This window comes from Talpa europaea (assembly GCF_964194135.1).
Source record: "Talpa europaea genome assembly, chromosome: 12".
NCBI classification, from domain to species: domain Eukaryota; kingdom Metazoa; phylum Chordata; class Mammalia; order Eulipotyphla; family Talpidae; genus Talpa; species Talpa europaea.
This window is the reverse complement of record NC_140079.1, coordinates 11,099,815-11,122,225: the sequence shown is the minus strand read 5'-3', so window position 1 is coordinate 11,122,225 and position 22,411 is coordinate 11,099,815. Positions and strand designations below refer to the sequence as shown.

At 42.0% G+C, this 22,411-nt stretch overlaps 1 protein-coding gene across 3 annotated transcripts; it reads left to right on the top strand.

Annotated features, from left to right (window-relative positions):
- On the top strand, positions 1 to 15,636 carry POGLUT3 (protein O-glucosyltransferase 3; the record flags this gene model as incomplete). Of its 3 annotated transcripts, XM_084249247.1 has the most annotated exons (8): positions 1 to 202; positions 4,711 to 4,908; positions 6,466 to 6,752; positions 10,140 to 10,356; positions 11,909 to 12,105; positions 12,439 to 12,633; positions 14,043 to 14,147; positions 15,511 to 15,636. In XM_084249247.1, the coding sequence occupies 8 exons, from the start codon at positions 1 to 3 to the stop codon at positions 15,634 to 15,636; spliced, it is 1,527 nt and encodes a 508-aa protein (XP_084105373.1). The 3 variants fall into 3 exon arrangements, with proteins under 3 accessions (XP_084105373.1, XP_084105374.1, XP_084105375.1); XM_084249248.1 differs by lacking the exon at positions 14,043 to 14,147; XM_084249249.1 differs by lacking the exons at positions 10,140 to 10,356; positions 11,909 to 12,105.
- Between the last annotated feature and the right edge of the window lie 6,775 nt (positions 15,637 to 22,411).

Here is a 22,411-nt window from a genome sequence, read left to right as displayed (position 1 = left end):
ATGCGCCGCCTCCCGCGCGCCCTGCCGCTGCCCCTGCAGCTCGCCCTGCTCGTGGCCGCCGGCGCCCCCCAGGCGCCGGTCAGCGCGCCGCGGAGCCTGGTGTGGGGCCCCGGGCTGCAGGCGGGCGTCGTCCTGCCCGTGCGCTATTTCTACCTGCAGGCCGTCGCCTCCGAGGGCCAAAACCTCACCCGCTCGCCCCCAGGTAGCGTCCAGCCGCGGGCCTCCCCCGCCCGCTGCCCGCGCCCCGCGCCCCGCGCCCCGCGCCCCTCCAGGCCCCGCTGCGCGCGCCCGCCGCCCCCGCGCCTGGCCGGATGCTCCCGCCGCCTGCGTGGCGTCTTCCGGGCGTGCTGGGTTGCCCGCTTTCTGGTTTGGTCCACTCCTCCTCCCCGGACACACAGGGGCAAAGGAGTGACCACAAGTCTTTGGATGGATGAATGAATGGACGCCCAGGCCCTGCCACTTTCAGTGTGCAAGGCGGATGTCCCGAGTGTGCGCGCAGGGTGTTGGTGCTGTGTGCGTCCCTTGCTGGAGAGGGGCTTTCCTCCGCGATCGGGGTGTCTGAATTGTTACCGCGTCCAGGGAGTGCCTCTGCGAGCTGAGTGACCGCCTGGACGCGCGTGGATGGCCGTGGTTTGAGTCTGGTGGGCTGGAGACAGCTCCCTCCTTACTGCACAAAGAAAATGTCAGCAGGGTGAAAGGGGGCGGGTGTGCAGGCCAGATGCTGGAGCTCTTAGAGGTTTGAGCCGTTGAAAGCAGATTGCAGAAATTAGTGAAATTCCGTAGAACTCGCTAGGTGTCTCTACCTGGGGGGTGGATCTTGTCCTGAATGCCTCATTCTCAGCCGGCCTCCTATGTTCTCCTTTGCACCTACCTTTGCAACTTCTTGCAACTTGTCCTGCTGGTTTCAAGTTGTTGCCAGTCAGGATTTGCTAATTTATGTCCAGCCAACTGGCGCTTGTGTTTTCGCCAAAGAGGTAATCAGAGTAACTGCCTCCCCTGCCTGCCTCTGGACACGTGTCTGCTGTGTTTAGTTTAGACTTTCCCTGTCCCTGAAGACCAGATTCTTAGGCCTAGAGTCAAAGTTTTTCTTCTATGAGGTGCATTTTCTTTAGTTTCTAAAATAATTTTGTAATGTTATAATGAATGGGGGGATTTCAGAAAGAAAAGATTTAGAAGATGCCCAATCTGAACTGTCCATTGACAAAGGGTTAAGATGGTCAGTTTTATATTTTTACCATAATTAAAGTTAATTAAAAAGTTAAATGACTTTTAAAGAGATTATTCAATAATGCTTACCTAAGTGAAGGATGCAATAAACAGGAAAGAAGTGACAGTTTGTTTTTAATTTTATAATGAATCAGTGAATCTGTCGCTTATTCATCAGTGTAATCAGCCTTTAGACCATGAGGGTAAGGAATGTTGTGCATTCCTTTTCCTCAAAAGAGTTTCTCCCAAAATGATCATAAAAGTTTTACATATCAGGAAAAAGGCCATAAGAAAAGTAAGCCTTCCACCACATCTTTGAGACAACCTCACTTTCATCCCTTGAGGTTCTGTTTTGTTTCCTTCCAGGGGACTTGATTTTTAGTTTCCATTTAAAAAGCTGCCCTGTCTTTCTGAAAAGCTCAGCAATCCGTGGCTTATATTATCAGTCACCATCACTCACTTGCAAGTCCTGAAAGCTTTCCTTCCCCAAGAATGAACTGAAAGATGGTCTACTCAGTATAGACCATCATACATGTCTTACCAAGACCCCTTTATTATCACTCCCACTTAGCAGACTTGCCTTTTTTGAGCTTGAAGGGTCTCATGCAGGGGATCTCAAACTGGAGTCCACAGAGATTAGGGGTGGGGAAAAAACCCTGCCCATGTTTTTATTTTCACTTTCCTCTGACTTAAGTTGAACATTTCCTTCCACTATGACAGTAGGCCAGCATCTGGCCGGATGCCTGGCAGAGAGGCCCTTCAATATTGTAGAAGAAAGAATTGGTGGGGGTGGGTGCATGGAATATGAAACAATCAGCCTGTCTCTCCTTCCTAAGTCAACTCACCTCCTAGCTGCCTGGCACTTTAGTATTTTAATCTGTGCCTTTTGTTCTCTTTAATTATTTTGTGAGGTAGGAAGGATAGATAGTATTTTCTTCACTCTATGCATGAGAAATTGAGTCTCAGTGAAGCTAAAATGACTTGCCTGTGACTCCACAGCCACAAGGTGTCTGTCAAGACCAGACACCCAACACTTTGATTTCCAGAGCTCTCTCCCTTTTATCAAATCAGCTATCATAGGATTATCACGCATCAGTTTTCACTAAGGTGCTGGCGCACCCCAATGTGTGTGATGAGGCAACCAGACTTCTGGGGGAGGATTCCATTTAGTTTCAGGGCATTCTTTGCCTTGGCCAAAGGCAGGGTCAACATTTTTGGTGCAGCTGCAGAGGGCTGAGATATAGGCCCTGAACAATAGAGGTGATGACTCCAATTGTTCCTGGAAGTAGCAGAGGTTATGCCTCCAACTTTGAATTTTACAAACCCATAGGCTGACATTACCCACCTTAGAACCTTGGTTTCCTGGTCTGTAAAATGGGGGTGACAAATACCGACCTCACATGTTCTTACAGGAAATAAATAAGAGTAAAGGTATCTGAAAATCTCACACTCAGGAACTGGCACCTGAGTGCTAAGTGAGTCAATATTTTTAAAAATGTGTTTTGATTTATTTCCAAATCAAGAATCTTCAAAATGTCTGATTCTTATGATCTAATAAGACTTTGGTACTGCTGACCTCCCTTTGCATAGTCAATGCATTTCCATTCAATTAGCTGTCTCTCTTAAAGGAGCTTGAATTTGTAGAGCAGAGAGAGCTGAGAGTCCATTCTGTTAGCCCCAGGAAAATGAGAATTCACATTCCTTCCATTTGCAGCTATTTGATGTTGCATCTTCTCATTTTTCTCTTCTGAAACTAGAATTGCTCATTTCTGTTATTTTTCTGCTCATTATTTTGCATTGTTCCTAACAGTCTCACTCCAGCAATGACAGGGGCATGAAAGATTACTATAAAGATAACTGAACAGAGCCTCCCCGGTGGCCCAGCGGTTGAGCGCTGGGTTGCGAAGCTGCCCGCAGCCTCTGCAGTGCCGGTTCGATCCCCGGCTGCTCCCCGGCCACCGGAGGAGGGTCCCACATGGCGCGCAGACCTCTCCTGCCGCCCGCTGCTCCCCTCAGCAGTGTACTTCGGTCCTTCTGCCTGCTCTGCTCCCTGGCTCTGGCTCTGGTGAATTCTCTCACCCTCCCGCGCTTCTGACTGTACCCAGTGCTTGTATAAATAAATAAATAAATAAATAAATAAATAAATAAATAAATAAATAAATAAATCTTTAAAAAAAAACCTGAACGGCGCAGCAGACCTCTCCTGACTCACCCGCTGCTCCCCTCAGTAGTGTACTTCTGCCTGTTCTGGTCCCCGCTGTCTCTGATGAATCCTCTCACCACCCCCCCCCCACATCTCTGGCCTGTACCCCAGTTCTTGTATGCATAAATAAATCTTAAAAAAAACTGAACATTTTAAATAGGCATTTCCAATGGCCATCTTATATTTTTATATATGCGTTTGAAATATTAAATGTATTTTCATATACATTTATTAGTATCTTATAATACATGGCATTTAAAGTGCTATTTCAGCAACCAAAAATGTTATAACTGGAGGGAATCATAGGAATCTAGTCTAAATTTAAAAATAAGGAAACTTTCAATTTAAAAATAGTGAAATGTTTTGGAGTTAGTATTCTTCTGTAAATCCAGCCCCACCCCCCATCACACAGTTATTAATATCTTGCATTTATCGGTCTTATTTAAGATCAAAAATTTATGGAGAACAGGGTTATTTGATCAGGTGACAGGAAAACTGTGCTGTTTGGGGGCATGGAGGGGAGATAATATATGGCAGAAAAAAGAAGTGCCTAAGTGTCAATCCTGGGCCACAGTAAGTTCGTCCCAAGACCACTGTTTTAAACCCTAAGGAAGTCAGCTAATGCTCTTCAAAAAGAGAAGGGGAAGTTGTTAATTAGGTTTTGTCTGCCCTGGAACAGAAAACCCCCTGAATTTTGGAGTTAAATCTTCCTTGTATAACTCTTTTATTTCAACCTGAGGAAACAAGTTTAAAGAAGTAAACTCTACCAAGGGTGGGGGGGGGGGTTGGGGGGTGTGTGTGTGTGTGTGCACGCGCGCGCGCGTGCATGCATGCGAGTGTGTGTCTGTGGTGTTCTCTTTGTGCACAGACTGGTAACTGGCTATAATCTATCTCTACTAAAAGTGAATGGCCTTCGAGCTCTGTAGCAAGATGCCAAATACTATATTAGTATTCCTAAATGAAAGAGCTGGTGGATTTTTAACCCCAGGGGCTTTAAACCTACCCAAAGGAAAAGAGACCAAAGAAGCAAAAAGTTAATCTCTTCCTTGCTGTTTTATAAATGGATTTTGTTCATTCAATAACTCTTTATTGAATGATTAATGAATCATGTTGAATCAGATCTTTGGTTTGAAGGCACAAATCAGACATAACTCCTGGCCTGAGGGACTTTCCAAACTAAATTGGTTTGTCATTGATGCTAGAGGAAAAACGAACTTCTATGTGGAAACATCTCCCCAAATAATTGTTAAGACCGAATGACTATGAAATAGCAGATTATAAATATTTGTTTTTTCTTCCAGGTCAAACATTATTCAAAGTAGTCATCAAACCTCTTTCGCCTAAAGAGTTAGTCCGGATTCATGTTTCTAAACCTTTGGATAGGAACGATGGGACATTTTTGATAAGATATAGGATGTATGAAACCGCCAACGAAGGGCTGAAGATAGAGGTCCTCTATGGTGAGGAACACGTGGCTCAGTCTCCCTATATTTTGAAAGGTAAGTGACCATTGCAAAGTCCAGAGCCAGCTCTCCACACAAACCCCTGCCTTTCAGAATGGGTTACAATGACTTTGAAGTCGTGTGCAACAGTAAATATGGTCTAAGTATCTCCTGGAGCTCTTCAAATTGAACTTGAAATCCTTAGGGATAGAAAATGAAGTAATTAATGAGATTTAAATGGCCAGATAAAATCTTGTGTACTTACACAGGTGGTTTTCTCTTCATCCCTTTTATAGAGACATATTTCCATCTAGTGCCTTCTGCCTGAAAGATCCCTCAGCATTTCTTTTAGTGTTGAGGACGCTGGTGATGAAGTCTCAGGGAGGGGGGTACATTGGTCCATCTTACTCATCTTGGTCTGAAGTAGAAATCCTCAAGAATATGAAATACTTAAAAAATGCTTTTGAAGTAAATGTGAATATATTTTTATTAATTAATTTATTTGTATGTATTTTACATAATTATTCATTTTTGTACAATATTTGCTTTCGCCTATCAGGTATAGTCCCATAAAATTCCCACCTCCAGTTCACCTGAGCACCATCACCGAAGTCCTTTGTGCTCTTCCTGCCCCTGTTTTGAGGGAGAGGGATCTCCCTCCCCATTCCCTACAGAATGTCTCTGATTTATAGGTTCCTGTTAATTTTGATTTTTTTATTTGTAATTTTTTTCCCGATCTCTTATTTGGTTCCCCTATATTCCTCCAATAAGTTAAAACAACATAAATTTCTATCAATTCTCTTTGAAATGATGTTTCAGAGAAGTTTTATACTTATGACTGGGCACTTTTATTTATTTATTATTTTTTGAAGATTTATTTATTTATGCATACAAGAACTGGGGTGTAGGCCAGAGATGTGTGTGGGGAGGCGGAGGTGAGCGGATTCACCAGAGACAGAATTGGAGAGCAGAACAGGCAGATCTACTGAAATACACTGCTGAAGGGAGCAGCGGGGAGAACAGAGAGGTCTGCTGCACCATGTGGGTAGCTCCCTGGCCAGGGATTGAACTCCAGCTGCAGTGGCTGGTGATAGCTTGGTAAGGCTGTGTCTTTAACCATGCGCCACGAGGGAGGCCCCTGGCTGGGCATTTTTAAATTACCCTGCCTGATGCCCCTGAGTTATACCTTTTCTCCTTGAGTTGTGCTGTTGGGGGTGATTTTAGGAATTGAGAAGAAAAGAGGCCATGTTTTCTTAAACCTTCACTACCTCTACTACATAATAGTGCCTGCAAAGTAATACACTCACTCCCCTTTTCCTGGTTAAAATATAAGTTGTTTTATGTTCATCTGCTCTATAACTCACTAGAAATGAATTTCTGAGCAGATGGACCAAGAGCATGTGCTAGGCCAGGTTTTCTAGAAAGGATGAGAAAGGGTCCCAGAAAGTAGGATAGGGCTCTCACATGTCTTTTCACCACTGATGGGCGCAGGGCAAATTATCCCTGCCTGGACAATCTCAGATTTCACCAAGAAGCCACCCTGTGGTCCCAGCAGGGAAGCAGCATCTCCCTGTGTTGTTAATGGGGCGTGGCCCTATGTGTTGTGCCTTGTAGGACCCGTGTTCCACGAGTACTGTGACTGTCCTGAAGAGGACCCTCAGGCCTGGCAGCGGACCCTTTCTTGTCCACCCAACGAACCGCAGATTGCCAAAGATTTTGCTTCTTTCCCCAGCATCAACCTCCTGCAGATGCTAAATGAAGTTCCAGGAAGGTTCGGGGACGAGATGGGTGCCATTGTTCATTACACGATTCTCAATAATCACGTCTACCGGAGGCCACTGGGGAAATACACAGACTTCAAAATGTTCTCCGATGAGATTTTGCTGTCACTGGCAAGAAAGGTATGAGGATGAATTCACTGATTCCAAAACTATATATATATTTTTAGATGTAATATTTCAATGCCTGGATTAATAATGGCAAAGAATGGAAATGGATTCCAGGCTTGGAATTGTGCGACTAGGATATCTGTCACTCGAGTGCTCCTGAGTTCTTGACCTTTATAGATCTCTCTTTCCTTTCTTTTTTTTTTTTTTCAATTTTTATCTAGTTTTATATATTTTTGACATCATTCTTTTTTAAAATTTTTTTAAAGATTTATTTATGCATACAAGAATTGGGGTACAGGCCAGAGGTGTGAGGGGTGAGAGGATTCACCAGAGACAGAATTGGGGAACAGAACAGGCAGATGTACTGAAATACACTGCTGAGGGGAGGAGTGGGTGAGCCAGGAGAGGTCTGCTGCGCCATGTGGGTAGCTCCCTGCCTGGGGCTCAAACTCGTGCTGTTACAGGGCAGGGAGAGGGGCAGCCCAAACCCCACAAACCTGCCTATTCTAAATGGGTTCTGCCACCTGCCGCATCAACACAAAACATATGCTACTTTAATGGGAAGGAACTTTAATACAATTAGGAAACAATGCAGAAAAGGCGAAGAATCTAGTTTCTAAATGAAGCACCCAGAGTTACCCGCCCCCTTGTGGGTAAAACTCCATCCAAATGGGATTGGCCCAGAGCAAGGCCCCAAGGCCTGCCACAAGTCTAAAGCATCTTCCAGTGGGGACCCACAGAAAAGGGTCAGAAACAACCAAACAAGCCCGGAAGGAAAAGAACAAAATCAAAATCAAGATAAAAGCTGCCATTGTCACCTCCCCACGGGTCTCACCCACATCTGTGTCACCCAGTCCATGACCAAAGGGCAAGCGCAGTTTCTTCACGTGTCTCTTGGCTCCATGTGCCTCCACCAGGTCTCCTTCTGGCTCCATCCTGCTTCCTTCCTTCCTCAGTCTCCTCTGCAGCTTCTTCTCTCCCTGCTCAGCTCCACTCTCCCTTGGTTGGGACAAGGAACCTGGAACTCACCCTTTCCTGGGGACCACCCTGTTACAGTGCTGCAGTGGCTGTGGATAGCTTCATAGGTTTGCGTCTTAACCCCTCGCAGCACCAGGGAGGCCCTCTTTCCTTTCATTTTTAAGTGAAATGGGTTAAACCCTCACCCCTGGTGAGCAGGCAATACAGGGTGCTCCTAAGATTTCTGTGAATTCCCAAACTTTTACAGGTTTCACGGTCAGTTCTTGAAGTCTTGAAATCTTCCTGCTGAATATGCCTTCCATTCAAACCTCACTGTCTATAGCTACCTTCTGCTCATTACCTGAAAAGGACTTGACTTCAGAACATATTTCCTTCTTTACCCCAGGCACTTCTGAAAGGTAGTGTGCATAGCACATTTTGGTGAAGGTTGAATAGCAGAGAGATTATTTTGTCCCAGTGCATAATAAGCAAAACAAAACACACAAACCCCCCAGCATTTAAAAACAAGTAACCTTTATTAATCAGCCTCTGTCATTCCTGTCCTTGAGAATGTCTCACTGGCTCTCCTTGATCTTCAGGGTTTGGCTCCTTACTAAATATGGCTAGGGTCTGTTTTTCAGAAGACTTTTCCACATTCCTAACAACTGCCCTCTGCCCTCTGTTCAGCCTCTCTTCACATTTGCAAAACTGTGAAGCACAACAGTTCAATCTACCCCTCCCTTCGATTTTCCTGATCAGGCAGAGTAAGGGGTGAGGGTAAGCATTTATTTTTTCACCTTTCTTACCTACAAAGACCATCAAGATCATTTTCTAGACCAAAAGTCAACTTTGCTAATAAGATGAGCTCTGCAGGTTCCTGAGTGAGCTTAATGAAGGCCACAGCCCATTCTTACCCTTGATCAGCGGTCCCCTGCCTCTCTTCAGAGCCCATGCCAGGAGCATATGAGCACCGTAAGGTACCTGCTCACAAAGGTGGTGCTTTCCTCCTGGGCTCACGGCCAGTCCACTCGGCCCTGGGTGACTCTCTCACACCCACTCTGCCTCTACAGCAGTGGTTTTTAACTAGGGTGGATTGGGCTCCTCAGAGGACATTAGACAACACTAGAGACATTTTTGGTTGACACAAGGGGTCGGGGTGGAAAGTTGCTACTAATGTAGGGTGGCTCCAGGCTAAGGATGTTCCTAAATATCCTGCCATGCACAAGACAGCTCTCCGTGGCATAGAATTATCCAGACTAAACTGTCCTTTGTGCTGCAACTGAGAAACTCTGCTTTATAGTGAGAATTTCAGGTAAGTAGTTAATGAGACCCTAAATGACAGCAGAGAAGCAAGGGCATAACCTGTCATAGCTCTGGCCTTCTCCTATGTTCCAGGTTCCTTGTCCAGTGACTGGGAAGACTCTAAAATAAATGAGACTCACTTCTGGCCTTTGATCAGCTCTCTCCAGCAGGACTTAGTTTGTTATTTGGGAGTGAGGGTGGGGCATGCATACAAACAAATAATTGTACCACAACAGGCTAGCCCTATAAGAATAGTAGGAATCCCAAGTCCCAATGTCAGAGGAGAGTGAGTCAGCAGGAGGTCGCCTTAGACTAGGCTGTGAGGGGAGACCGCCACGTGAGTAGGCAGAAGAACGTCCAAGTGTAGAAAATTACTAAATTATTAAATTTTTACCCATTACTGTGGGTGTCATTTTCAGAGTATAGCCGAAAGTTTACTTGGCACATGCACGGATAGAAGAAAGAGCTTAAAGCTAAGCTGGAGCAAGATAGCTGGACTTGGGATTCCAGCCAGAGTCTAGGCCTCGTCCTGTGTGCTTAAGGTTCTGTTAAGTGCGGTGCATGAATCGGCACATACATTGCCCTGGTATCATTAATTTGGGTTTTATAAACCTGCCATGTGGAAAGCAGGTTATAGTACAGAGAGGGTGGAATCAGAAATGTTGTAAGGAGGCTATGCAACAATCAAGGCAAGAGATGATAAAGCCCTAAGCTTAGGCAGTGACCATGGAGATGGAGTAGAAATTCCAGGAGCAGAGGTAGATGTAACAAAGAGGTTTGATAGTGAAGGAAAACAGGGCTTGGGTCTAACGTTGTAGATTCTCCCTAAGGTAGCTGAGTGAAAGTGTCCTTGAAGTCACCCATTCATACCTTCCTACCCAATTTTTACTTCCATCACGCTAAACATTAGATTCCACTTCTGATCAGAGGTGCAACTCCTGCTGAAATGAATTTGCTGTGTATCATCCTCCTACTGGATTTTCACATACTGCTGATGACCGAGAGGTATTCTCTCTTCTGCTGTTGTTTTCAGATGTTTAATTATATCAGAAATACCTAAGAAAGCCAAAGAATAGAAACATTTAATAACAAAGACGGAAAGGAAGTCTTCCCTGTACTGATGCTTGTGCATTTATTTAGGTCCGTCTCCCAGATTTGGAATTTTATATTAATCTTGGAGATTGGCCTTTGGAGCACAGAAAAGTCAACGACACGCCCGGCCCTTTACCTATCATTTCATGGTGCGGCTCTCTGGACTCCCGAGACATCATCCTTCCAACCTATGACATCACCCACTCCACACTGGAGGCAATGAGGGGTGTTTCCAATGATCTCCTTTCTATTCAAGGAAATACAGGTAAACAGATGTTCATTCTCTGTGATAAAGCTTGGAGACTAAAAAGGTAAAAGGAAAATCTGGTCACAGAGAGTATATAATTATATTTTTAAAACAATTGTTATTCTTTTCTAACCAAGAAAAACAGCAGTGTAGACTATAGTGGTTTGTTTAAGATTCTTCTAAACCAAAAATTAAAGATATGTAGGTTAGGCTAGTAATATCCAAACCCACTGTAAACCTGAGTCTTCTTTGACTTGTACACTTGTAAATACCATTTGAAAATACATTTTTGGTAAAATTGTCACTTAAGTCTGCCTCCAAAACTTTTAGATTCCTGGATGACAGGAGAGATAATTTTGAAAAATATAAAATTATATGAGATGTTTGAGAATTACAGTAGCTGTATGATTTGGATATGACCACCTCCAACACTTTGTAAAGAATTCTGCCCTTCCTCTTTCTGCCTATCCTGATCCTTTAAACTTGAATTCCTTTCTCCTTGTTTGAAGGCCAGAGATTGATGGCACAACACACTTTTTTATTAAACTGAATGCCTTAAGCAGAAAAAAACTCTGCCTACTCTTTATAGCCTCTTATTTATTGCAATTTGGTAGGTGTATTGAGTAGCTGAGAGCAGGAATTTTTCTTGGTAAACTCTCCAAAGAATGTGAAATGAAAACTGACCTACTTTTTATTTAATAACAGTAAATTTCTGAAAAGTATGCTGAAATAGTAAAAAGTGACCCCTCTCCAATGTCTATGTTTTATGATTTATCCCTTACAACAAGGACCTGTGTTAGCTAGTGGCTTTTTTGTATTAATAGGAATATATTTAAATAATCCTTCCAGAATATTTCCTTCCCAAGAAAAAGAAGATGTAAATGTATGTATGTAGTTGAGTTTTACATATATATTTACATTTACATATATATTTACATTTACATATATATATATATATGGTTGTTGGAAAAGTCATGACTCATTTTTGCTTGAAAAACATAGAAAAAAATACGTTGTGATTTTTCCAACAATCCGATGTTTTTGTACTTAACAGCATATAGGAAAAAGTCTTCCCTGTATTCAAAATTCTGAGCAACCTCAGGATTAAAGCTGGGCCTATGTTACTTAGTTATATAGTTTGCCCTCATCACCCTGTCTAAGAACAAAAGCCTAGCTCATTCCTTATTGTGAAGCACCCAAGACAGAAGAAACTTATGCTTGGTGACTGGGCCAACTCTTTTGCTTTGAACTTGGCTATTATGTTGGCTATTGCCAGTATTGTACAATAGAAACCCCAATATTTGAATGAGCTCTCACTAGTAGAAAAATAGATGAATTTAGAGCATTCTCTTGTACAGCACAGCTAGAAGGATCTGTGTTAAAATCCTGGATTTGAAAATATCTCAGGCAAATTGAGACTCCATCCCAGATTTTTTGGAAATAGCATCTAACTTGAGAAGATGAGTTGATAATAACAGTGCTTGACAATGGTAGATTAAAATACTTATCTTTACCATTTGAAAATGTCAGTTTCATAATTATGTGTATATTTTTGCTCTCAAATTTCTAGGACCTTCCTGGATCAATAAAACAGAGAAAGCTTTCTTCAGAGGTAGAGATAGCCGAGAGGAGAGGCTGCAGTTGGTGCAGCTGTCCAAAGAAAACCCAGAGCTACTGGATGCAGGAATTACAGGATATTTCTTTTTCCAAGAGAAAGAAAAGGAACTTGGAAAAGCTAAATTGATAGGTTTCTTTGATTTCTTTAAGGTATGCATTTAAGTCTTTCTGGGTGAATATAGGTGATAAGCTAGTGTTGACAGACTATAAGATAGCTGAGCTTGATGGATTTCTTCTGTCTTGAGAATTGATACAGATTTTCTCATCAGGCATAGGATGGGGAATTATAAAATTCATCATGGTTTCCTTTATGGTTTTGTTGTTGTAGGCGATGTCTACCAGATAGCTCCAAACTGTGTTTAATACTCATAGTACAAGGATTAATCTGAGGTTCCGGTGCATTTATATCTCTGTTTTTCAATGTTGATGAGAAGCAGAAGTGAAGCCAATGACTTACCATTTTTGTCTGTCTTAATTTTCCAGTACAAGTACCAAGTGAATGTGGACGGAACTGTGGCTGCATATCGGTACCCCTATCTCATGCTGGGCGACAGTCTGGTTCTGAAGCAGGACTCACCTTATTACGAACATTTCTATTTGCAGCTAAAACCTTGGAAACATTATGTTCCAGTTAGAAGAAATCTTAGTGATCTACTAGAGAAAGTTCAATGGGCCAAGGTATGCTGGTCTGCAGTTTTAGTTTCTTTAGGAAATTGCAAATTCACCAAAAGTCACCAGTGTTAGTTACATGAGCTCAATAACAACACATTTTATTTTGGCATAATATAGCAAAAAAAAAAAAAAAGCTGTATTTAGAAATTTTTTTATTTAAAGATTTATTTGTTTATATAAGAACTGGGGTATAAGCCAGATGCGCGGGAGGGTGAGAGGATTCACCAGAGACAGAGCGGGGGACAGAACAGGCAGACTGACAAAATACAATGCTGAGGGGAGCAGCGGGTGAGACAGAAGAGGTCCGCCTTGCCATGTGGGTTTCTCTCCGGCCGGCCGGGATCAAACCTGTACTGCAGAGGCTGCGGACAGCTTCACGGTGTGGCGCTCAACCACCTGCGCCACTAGGGAGGCCCTGTATTTAGAAATTCTTATTTCACAATCATTCAGATTCATACATCCAGAAACAAAAACATACCAAGTGCAAATTATGGATCAAAAAGACTAAACTTAAAGTGTTTCATGCACAAGAAGACATTTAAGATAATCATAGCACTCTTTTCTTTTCCCCAGTTAGAAAAAAGTCACAAGTTTATAATGAATTCATGCTATACAACATCCCAAGAATCATAAGTTCCCGTAACATTAGAATTCTTTTTTTAAAGGAAAAGTATTAAGACTATGTTATGTTTTATTTTGAAACTCTAAAAATGTAAGCTTCTTTATAAGACTGTTTCTAAGTTTCTGAGAAGCAATATTTGGTTATAGAAATAACTGGGTGTCAGAGGCAGAGTCATTTTTGTGACCCTTTATAAAGAGTCAGAACTATTTGCAAATCGCCTTCCCTGTGTTCAGCCTGGTAGAATATCAGCTGTCATCCCAAACTAGAATTAGGAGCACTGACTATTCCTGGTGCTGAAGAACAGCCTGCAGGCACTGATGCTGAATTTTTGATGATAGCAACATAGTTTTTTGTTTTATAACAACATTTTTGGCTATGACTGCGTATTTAAAATGAACTTTAAAGAAATGATCACATAACAGATTCGTTCTATTCTAGTATTTTAATATCCTGCAAAGAGGGTTACGATGGAGGACGGTCGATGAGCCTGGATGGTTAAGAAACCACCAGATAGTCACAATGGAGGCCACGTGTGGTGCTGCAGTGGGGGAGGGGCCATGTACTGGCCTGTGGAAGAAGGTCCAGACATGTGTGATCATTTCTATGCAACAGATGACTCGGAAAACACTTTGTCTATTTCTGTAGCCTTGTTCTCAAGTTATGTTCCATCATGTGCTCACTCTCACAGGGTGCTCACATTCAACCTCTCTTCTCTCCTACTTCACACTCTCCTTATCTTTTTTGTAGATCACAGGAGTAATTTTCATTTATTATTTCTTTTTAATCCTTCCAGGAAAATGATGAAGAAGCCAAGAAGATTGCAAAAGAAGGGCAGTTGACTGCTCGGGATCTGCTTCAGCCGCACCGGCTCTACTGCTACTATTACAGAGTCCTGCAGGTCAGTTCAGGGGATCTGCACCCCTGGGTCACATGTATCCAGACCCTGGGGCTCAGAGTCACGCTGTTGGAACCTGGCTATGCCAGGGACCAGCCTGCAGGAAGACAGGGCTGGTGCTGAGACCCTTTGTGGCCGCCATCTTGTGTCTACCCTCAGTATTACGAAAACGACGCTTAGTGTCTTTACAAGTATAGCTTAAAAGCTCCTCCCATCTTGTCAGTACTATCTTTTATTAAACACTTTATAGAATTACTAGTCTAGGTGTTCTCTGAACCTCAGAGAATAACATCTTTCATCATCTGGAAAATTAGAGGGTTGGTCTAGAGATTATTAACATCTCTTTCTGCTCAAACTCTCCACCTCTTTGTTCTCACTACTTAAGATTCATGCTTTTACTATCATAGTACAGAGGAGAAAGCAAATGTTTAACTTGCTATATAAAACAAGTAAAAAATATTTATAGTAGTTCTAATACATCAGAACTGGATACTGAAGTACAAGTATTTATTAGGAATTTAAGGTGGGCTCTTCGAGTAAATACCTGATGTTTTAGTCAGTGAAATCGAGCCAGCAAGAAAAAGATAAGAAATTAGGTTTTTATTTTTAACCTAAACTTCTTTTTCTGTGGGTAAAAGAAAAGGTAAATTTCCTCAGATGCTGGTGGGTAATACATTCTCATAAAAAGTAAACTGATAAATCATACCATTTATTAGAAACAGCCTTTTCCTTTAAATGAGTTCTATCCTCTCTACTGGGTTTGCCTTATTTTTAATAAAAAGAGTTTCCTCCTACAAAAATTTTTAATTAGGCTCATGTACTCAATCCAGTATTTTGTTGGGTCTGGCCAGGGCTGTTCAGCTAAATGCATATGGAATCACTGAACTCAAATATCAGTTCATAGGAATATTTGTCAGTGACCAGAACGGGTGTACATTTCAGAGACCCGTGACCATTTAAAAACTATGTGTGATGACAGGCCTTAAGGGTGGGTGTGTGAGGCCACTAACTTTCTTTTGAGGTGCTTGTCCTCTCTGTTTGCTGATGTCGGTCTTCAACACAGTTAATTAGTCATTAACAAGTAAAGACTTGCTGTTGTTTTAAGGGGAAGCACCTGACTTGACATCCCCTTAGGAGCGGTTTCTATCAACTCATAAAACTATGGCTTGGGTTTCCTTGTGAGTTTACCAAATATTGCACTAAAGTGGATGATAACCAAAGTGTAACTTTCCGACTGGAATAAACCAGACCTCCGGTTTTAATCTGAAGACAAGAACAACTGGAGTCAAAGGCATGAGTTGGGGGCGGGGGTAGTCCATGGAACGGAGCGTGGACTAATCTTTCAGCTCTTGCTCACACATTTCAGACCTATGCGGCGCGCCAGTCCAGCAAACCTGAAATACGTGATGGGATGGAGCTCGTGCCTCAGCCCGATGACACCTCAGCCAGCTGTCAGTGCCCCCGGGAAAGGTCTTTGAGAGAAGAGCTTTAAGTCATACCCAGGAGCACTCCTGTGAGTGCTCTCAGCATCTTTTTTTTTCAATTATATCATTTTTTTAAATGAGGTAATGTCAGTTCACAGCACTGTGTGTGTTTTAGGGAATAAGTTCACACCTCTCCAGGGGTACAGGTATCACACCACGCCCACCACCAAACCAGGGACTTCTGGAATGGAGGTGGGCAGCTAGAATCCCACCTGAAGAACACAGCTTAGAAGATCTGAAGGCTGGTTCTCCTGAAGGCTTTCTAGAATGTGGATGGACAGAGCAGTATTAGAGCAATATTCCCAGGAGCTTCAGAGGTGCATTTATTTTAAGTAAAAGCTGCTATGATCCATATCTCAATTACTCTACAAAGAAAACTGGGAGATCTTAGCAGAGACTTGCCAAAATAGAAATCACTCCCTATGAAACTGTTTACATCTTATTTATTGTTTTGTTTTGATCCCTGGCTTATTTTCCCTCTTTCCCTTCCTCTAATTGTGAAGAAAAGAATATCGGTGCAGTGTCCCCACCATTGCTCACTGCTTAATTCTCCTCCTACAAGTCGCTTTTGGTACCCAGTCTGCACGGAAGGTCTGATAAGAATAACTAAGGAAGAGAGGATGACTTTAGCAGAGGTAGCTTGGCGACTGTGGAGGGAATTTTTTAAAAAATATTTTTTATTGAGTTAATATGAATTTACATTGTTTCTGTAACAGAAGTGTATGATCGCCCCTTAGGGCATTTTGCAATAGCGCACATACCACAAAGAACCCATAGTTGGAAGGAATATTTTTTAAAGCTCACGCATGTCTTCTAAGCTAAGTTTTATGAAGACCTGAAGCCAACTTAAGGAGATACTGTGCCATAAGCTAGTAATTCCCAGACTAGCTAGTTGTACACCCATCAAGGGAAGGTCCTCTAGTACAGCAATGGGGCAACCCTTTGGAGCTGTTCACTATCTATGCACTGATTGAACAGATAAAAGATAACTTTCATCTTTCAAAGGGATACTTGGAAACCTCTACAGAAAGCTGCAGGAAGCCTAGTACTTGGGAATTCACTCTAAGCTGACAAAAAAAGCAAGTGCCCCTCCCTCCTAGTGCCTTTCCACTTTCTCTGGGTTCATTGCTAAAATAACAGCCTTGGGAAGGTCCCTTTGCCTTTCAGGACTGGGTCAACACCTAAGACTTAAGGCCCAGAGATTTACGTCACATTTCTTGTCACCGTGATACAGTTCCTGAAAGAACATACTCCCAAAAGCAAGAGCTCTCCACAGTCTCAAATATTTACTCGCCAAATAGAAACCTTTGCTTCCTCTGAAAATAGCATAACCACATTAGTTATATCTATTCTTTTTTTGCAGATCAAATAAGGACATAGAATTTTTTTTTGACTAGACAAAAACAAAACCACATTTGAGAACAATTATACAAGGAAAATACTAATACCCACCTATTACCGTCCAAACCAAAAGTACACAAGTATGAGACAGGGACAAGCTATGCTGAGCCCACCCAGAGGAGTCTGTGCCCTGCAGACATTGCCCATGAACTTTGGGGCTTGTTAGAGCTGAGATACAGAAAGGAAGCTTGCCCTTCTTCACTCCTTCACCACTACCTTTCACAGCCAGGTCTTTCTTAATGGGGAATGGCGTTGACTATTGATGTCTTATATTTAAAAATTTTTTTATCACCTGAAGCCCAACAGACCTGATAGTTACAAGTGAGTTGAGACAAACTGGGCAGCTTAGGAGCATAGAACAGAAAGGACGTGTTTGAGAAGTTAAAATGAAGTGCAGCCCCTTGGAAATTGTGACCAGAGAGAGCAGCCTTGATCTTGATGGTCTTCCATGCACCAACTCAGTCACAGCCTTTACAAAGAGCTTGTTTTATGTGGCTTTCTGATTTGTTGATGCAACTATAACTCAGTAGATATAGAATCGCTAAAACCTTGATTCCTTCTGTTTCAGTTCACCCCATACCTTAGTCATTTTTAACACTTCAACTTTCCTGAAATGGCTTTCTTTATTCTTGTAATTTTATAAATAATGCAGAAGTGGCAAATGGGCAGGTATGACCACCTTGGGAGAAATACCTGATTTTTCAAGGGAAAAGAGGGATGTATGGATATGCAAATATATATAATAACTACATTCGTCTAAATAAGCTATCCACATGTTTTTTGCAGCAATGTTTGTTAATAAAAATGTTGGAAACACCTTAAATAGTCATCATTGTGGAATGGGCTCAATAGATTTTTACCAAGGAATACAGTACTACCATTAATAAGAAATAAGTAGCTCTAAATGCATTATCATGGAAGATTTCCGTGTCAGCAGTCAGTGGAAAAAGCTAGTTACAGAACAAGCAGAATGTGAAATCCTTTATGTAAAAAACTGAACAATATCCCTGTGGTTGAAATTTTAGAAGGACTTTCACCAATACCTCGGGAAAAGAAAATGGATATTTATATTTTCCATATGCTGTTTTTAAATAGACTATATATTAGACTTTTTATACCATGAGACATATACACTTTCTAAATAAAGTAAAATTTCAAAATAAAATTTTGACAAAGAAATTTTATTTTTTATGAAAGAGAGTGTAACTACCTATAATTGCAATATTTCTGTAGCTGGGTTGGTCTAATTTTAATTATGTTGTGTCTAAAAAAAAACCCTCTTCCACCACCATTCAATCCCTAGGAAATAGAAATCTAATATTAGAGGAAAAGATAACTGGATTTGATACCATTATTTTTTTTATGTCAGATGAAAATGCAGTATTACAAATGTCTTAGTCTGTTTGGGTTGTCGTTATAACAAATAGGTCACAGGCTTAAATAGCAAATATTTATTTCTCACATTTCTGGACGCTCTAAGTTCAAGGTCAAAGTGCAGGCAGACCTGTTGGCTGCTAAGTGTCCACTTCGTGTTTAGCAGACTGAGGACCCTCATCTCACCCTCACAGGACAGAGACCAGAGATGGAGGAAGCAAGCTCTCCTGTTTCTTATCAGAGCACTAATCCTTTCATGAGGACCCCAACCCCACCTTCCTGACCTAATGATGTCCCAAAGGCTGTCTTCAAATACCATCCCATTGAGGATTAGCTTCTACCATGTTAATGGGGGTGAACATTCCATCCATTATAGGCAGGGAGAGGACAGTTGCTTTCCTGACAGCCTACAGCCAAGGACGGGAGAAATATAAATCTCTTATTTGGAGGGAAAGGAAATCACCTTATGGTGGTGAGGTCTGTTCGAGTTCAAACTGCTGAGGGCACCATAAACCAGACTCTACAGTAGAAACCCTTTTACACACAGAACCTCAGTCTATCCTTTCACAACCCCAAGCCAACCTCCAGTGGCTCCTTCCAGACCCTGATATCAAAGTTAGTTATCTTCTCAACCAAGTTCTCTGTGTATAAGAAAGTTGCTAACTTTACACTGATCATATGCTAATCTCAGTGGAAACTTCAAACAAATCAATACAAGTAATACATAAGACAACAGGAATGGGACCTGAAGACTATGAAATGAAGATATCAAAGAAATAAAAACAAAAAAACAAGACCAGTTACAAACCAAAACAAAAAATAGAAAATGGCAGTGAACACTGATGTCTCAATTATTACCTGAAATGTGAATATAAACACCATTCAAAAGGTGTAGGGTAGATGAATGGATTTCAAAGCTAAGTCCAAGCTTTTGATGTTTCCATCTTACCAACTAAGACAAGAAGACTTAGTTTAAAAATGGAAGCAAATCCTGTAAGTAAATGACTATCAAAAAAGTCAGGTACAGCTATATTTACATAATGTTTCATTTCTGAGTTCACAATTTCATTCCAATGGTCTGTCTGTTTTGTTGTTGTTGCTCCAGCATGATACTGTTTTGATTGCCAAACCTTTGAAATACAGTTTGAAGTCTGGGAATGTTATCACATTCCACCACCACTTTTCCTCTTTTTCATCATGATTGTTTTGGCTATTTGGGATCTTTTAAGTTTCCATATGAATTTCAGTAAAGTTTGCTGTAATCTTTGAAGAACGTCATTGGAAACTTTTTTATAGTTTTTTAAAATTTTTATTTATTTTTGCATAAAAGAACTGGGATGTGGGCCAGAGGTCTGGTAGGTGAGAGAGTTCACGAGAAACTTGATAGGGATTACATTGAATTTATATATTGATTTGGGTAGAATGATCATTTTAACAATATTAATTCTTCCAATTAATGAGCAGGATTTTTCCATTTTGAATCTTCTATTGTCTTACAGTTTTCATTGTACAGTTCCCTCACCTCCAATATCTGATAGAAAGAACACATCTTCCATGTTGTTGGGTTTGGAGATTTATTCTCTCTGTGTGGTGTAGTTTTCCCTTGAGGACTCAGGTTGCCATCCTTTGTGTTTTTTTCATTCCCCAGTATTTGCTTTAGAAAAATTAAGAGTGCAGGGCTTCTCTATTTCCAGTAGGTGGCACTGTATGTCTGGGAGACTAATCTGTTGTTGGGGTTCAGTGAATGGTGGGAGCTCCTGTCTGGGAGGGGATCTGCTTCTGTGGTCTGTCCTCACACTCCTTCCTCCAGTTTGTTGGAGCCTCATTGATTTCTGTGGGGTGTCTGTTTAGGCAGGTCTGGCCTTGCATTTGTTCTGGGAGCTTACTGGGACCAGTGCTGACATCAGCGGGACTTCCACTAAGCTGACTGGGCCCCACGTGTCATCCAGGGAGTTCACTTGGGCCAGCACAAGGCTGTTAGTGGCTGCAGCCACAGAGTATCACTGGGCGTAGCTCTCCCCACCCCATATTTGTCCAGGGAGCTTACTGGGGCCAGCTCTGAGGTCATCATCCACGGTGGCAGAAGCAGGGCTTCTCCGGGGTGTGGATAGCCCCCTACCTCATCCAGGGAGCTTACCAAGGTTGGTGCTTAGCTTGTCAGTGATGGCTTCAGGGCTTCCACTGGCCGTAGGTCAACACCGCCCACCCTCACCCCACCCCAAAACACACATCTAAGGAGCTGAGGTTGGCAGCAGAGGCGGTGGCTGTGGCACGGCTCCCCTGGGAGTGTCTTGGCCCCTCATACTCATCCAGGGAGCTTACTGGGGCCAGCGCTGAAGTCAGAAGCAGCAGGAGTGGCCTCATGAATTTTTTCACCGCAATTCTCTCTCCTCTTCCACAAGGGTCCTCAGTGCATCACTTTCTCACGGGGCACTGACTCCATCCGCCATAGCTTTCTCTAGAGTTCTTGACCTCATTTCCTGAGCTCTTCACCAAATCCTGGATTTTGTTGTTTGCTTATTTAAAGCTTCTGTCTCTACCTCTTCCCCATTGATTCTATTTCTGAGCTCATTAATTTATTTTCTGAATTTTCTTATATCTTTTTGATGAGATTTTTGAGTTCTCTTGTTTGACTCACCTTCCTGAGTTTTCTTCTATCTCTTCAGGTTTTAATAGATCAGTAGCAGTTCTGAACTCTCTATCTAATTGACTAGTTAGAGATTAATTAGCGATGCTTTCACAATCCTTGGTGTGGCCAAAGGATGAATTCAATAATTCTGCCTGGGATGGCTTCAAGGAAGAATTCACAGAGAAGGAAGAATTTTGACATATATTTTGAAGATGAAGCAGGAGTTTTTTCAGACATACAAGGAATGTATTGTTCAAAGAAAATTAAATTACAGCACGTGGTGCCATGGACTGTTGGTTGGGATGTTATGACCTGGAATCAGATAGGTCTTGGGCCCAGCTGGACACTTCTAGTAACCATGATGGGTCATAAAATGTTACAAAACCAATTATATTTACTCCCTTAAGGAAACCAGAGAACAAAGATAGCCAAAACATTGATCATTGATTTAAATACAATGACGCATCTTTAACCATAAATAGTATAACTCATGTGGGGAACGTGGTGAAACATAACAAAATATGACGGAGGAGTATTATCTTTATATGTATCTTGTTACCTATTTCCATGAACTATAGGACCCCCTCTTCCTTGTCTGCGCCAGACTCATGGACACAAAGACCCTGAGAATATTCATATATCATAAAATAAAAAAAAAACTAACAGGTGATAAAACAAAGGGATAATAGGGAACGTTATGCCGTATAAGTATGAGAACTTGGTGCCAGATTCTCAGAGACGTCCTGTCAGTAAGGATAGCATTGATCATCAGGCTAAGAGGGGGTGTCGCAATTTGTATGGAAACAAATACCTTCTACTCTTCCCTGACCTCAGCCTATCCATGACACCATTTTCTTCTGGGTGGGTGTTGTTAACCCGTGAGTCATGCTGGAGCACGGTAATGAATGCTGCCCGTGGTGGCACAGGACAACACATGCTGATGCTGAAGTATTGAGAGGTTTATGTAATGGAATAAGTGTTGATTCAAACACTGAGTCTTTCTAACCCTTTTAGACTCTTTCAGAACTGTGTTCTGTCCCCACAGCACTGGATCATTGCAGGGACATGCAGAAGATTGCAGAATCATCTGTTTTAGGGCGGGGTATTCCCTGGAGCCTTGTTTTTAGAACCTGATGAATTCTTATATGCCAGGGGAGAAATAGGATCCAAAACATGTTTTTCCAAAATGCTTTTTTACCACCATTGACATACAAAGGGGCAGGTGCCCAGCCCCAGGTCAGAGGGATTCCCAGAATTCCTTAATCATAACTGGATGAGGCAGTCAAAGAAGGGAAATTGAAAGTTTCTTTGATCACATTGTCACAGAGGGTGAGGTTTCAGCACTGTTATCCCATATAAGTACCTCCATCCTGCTTACA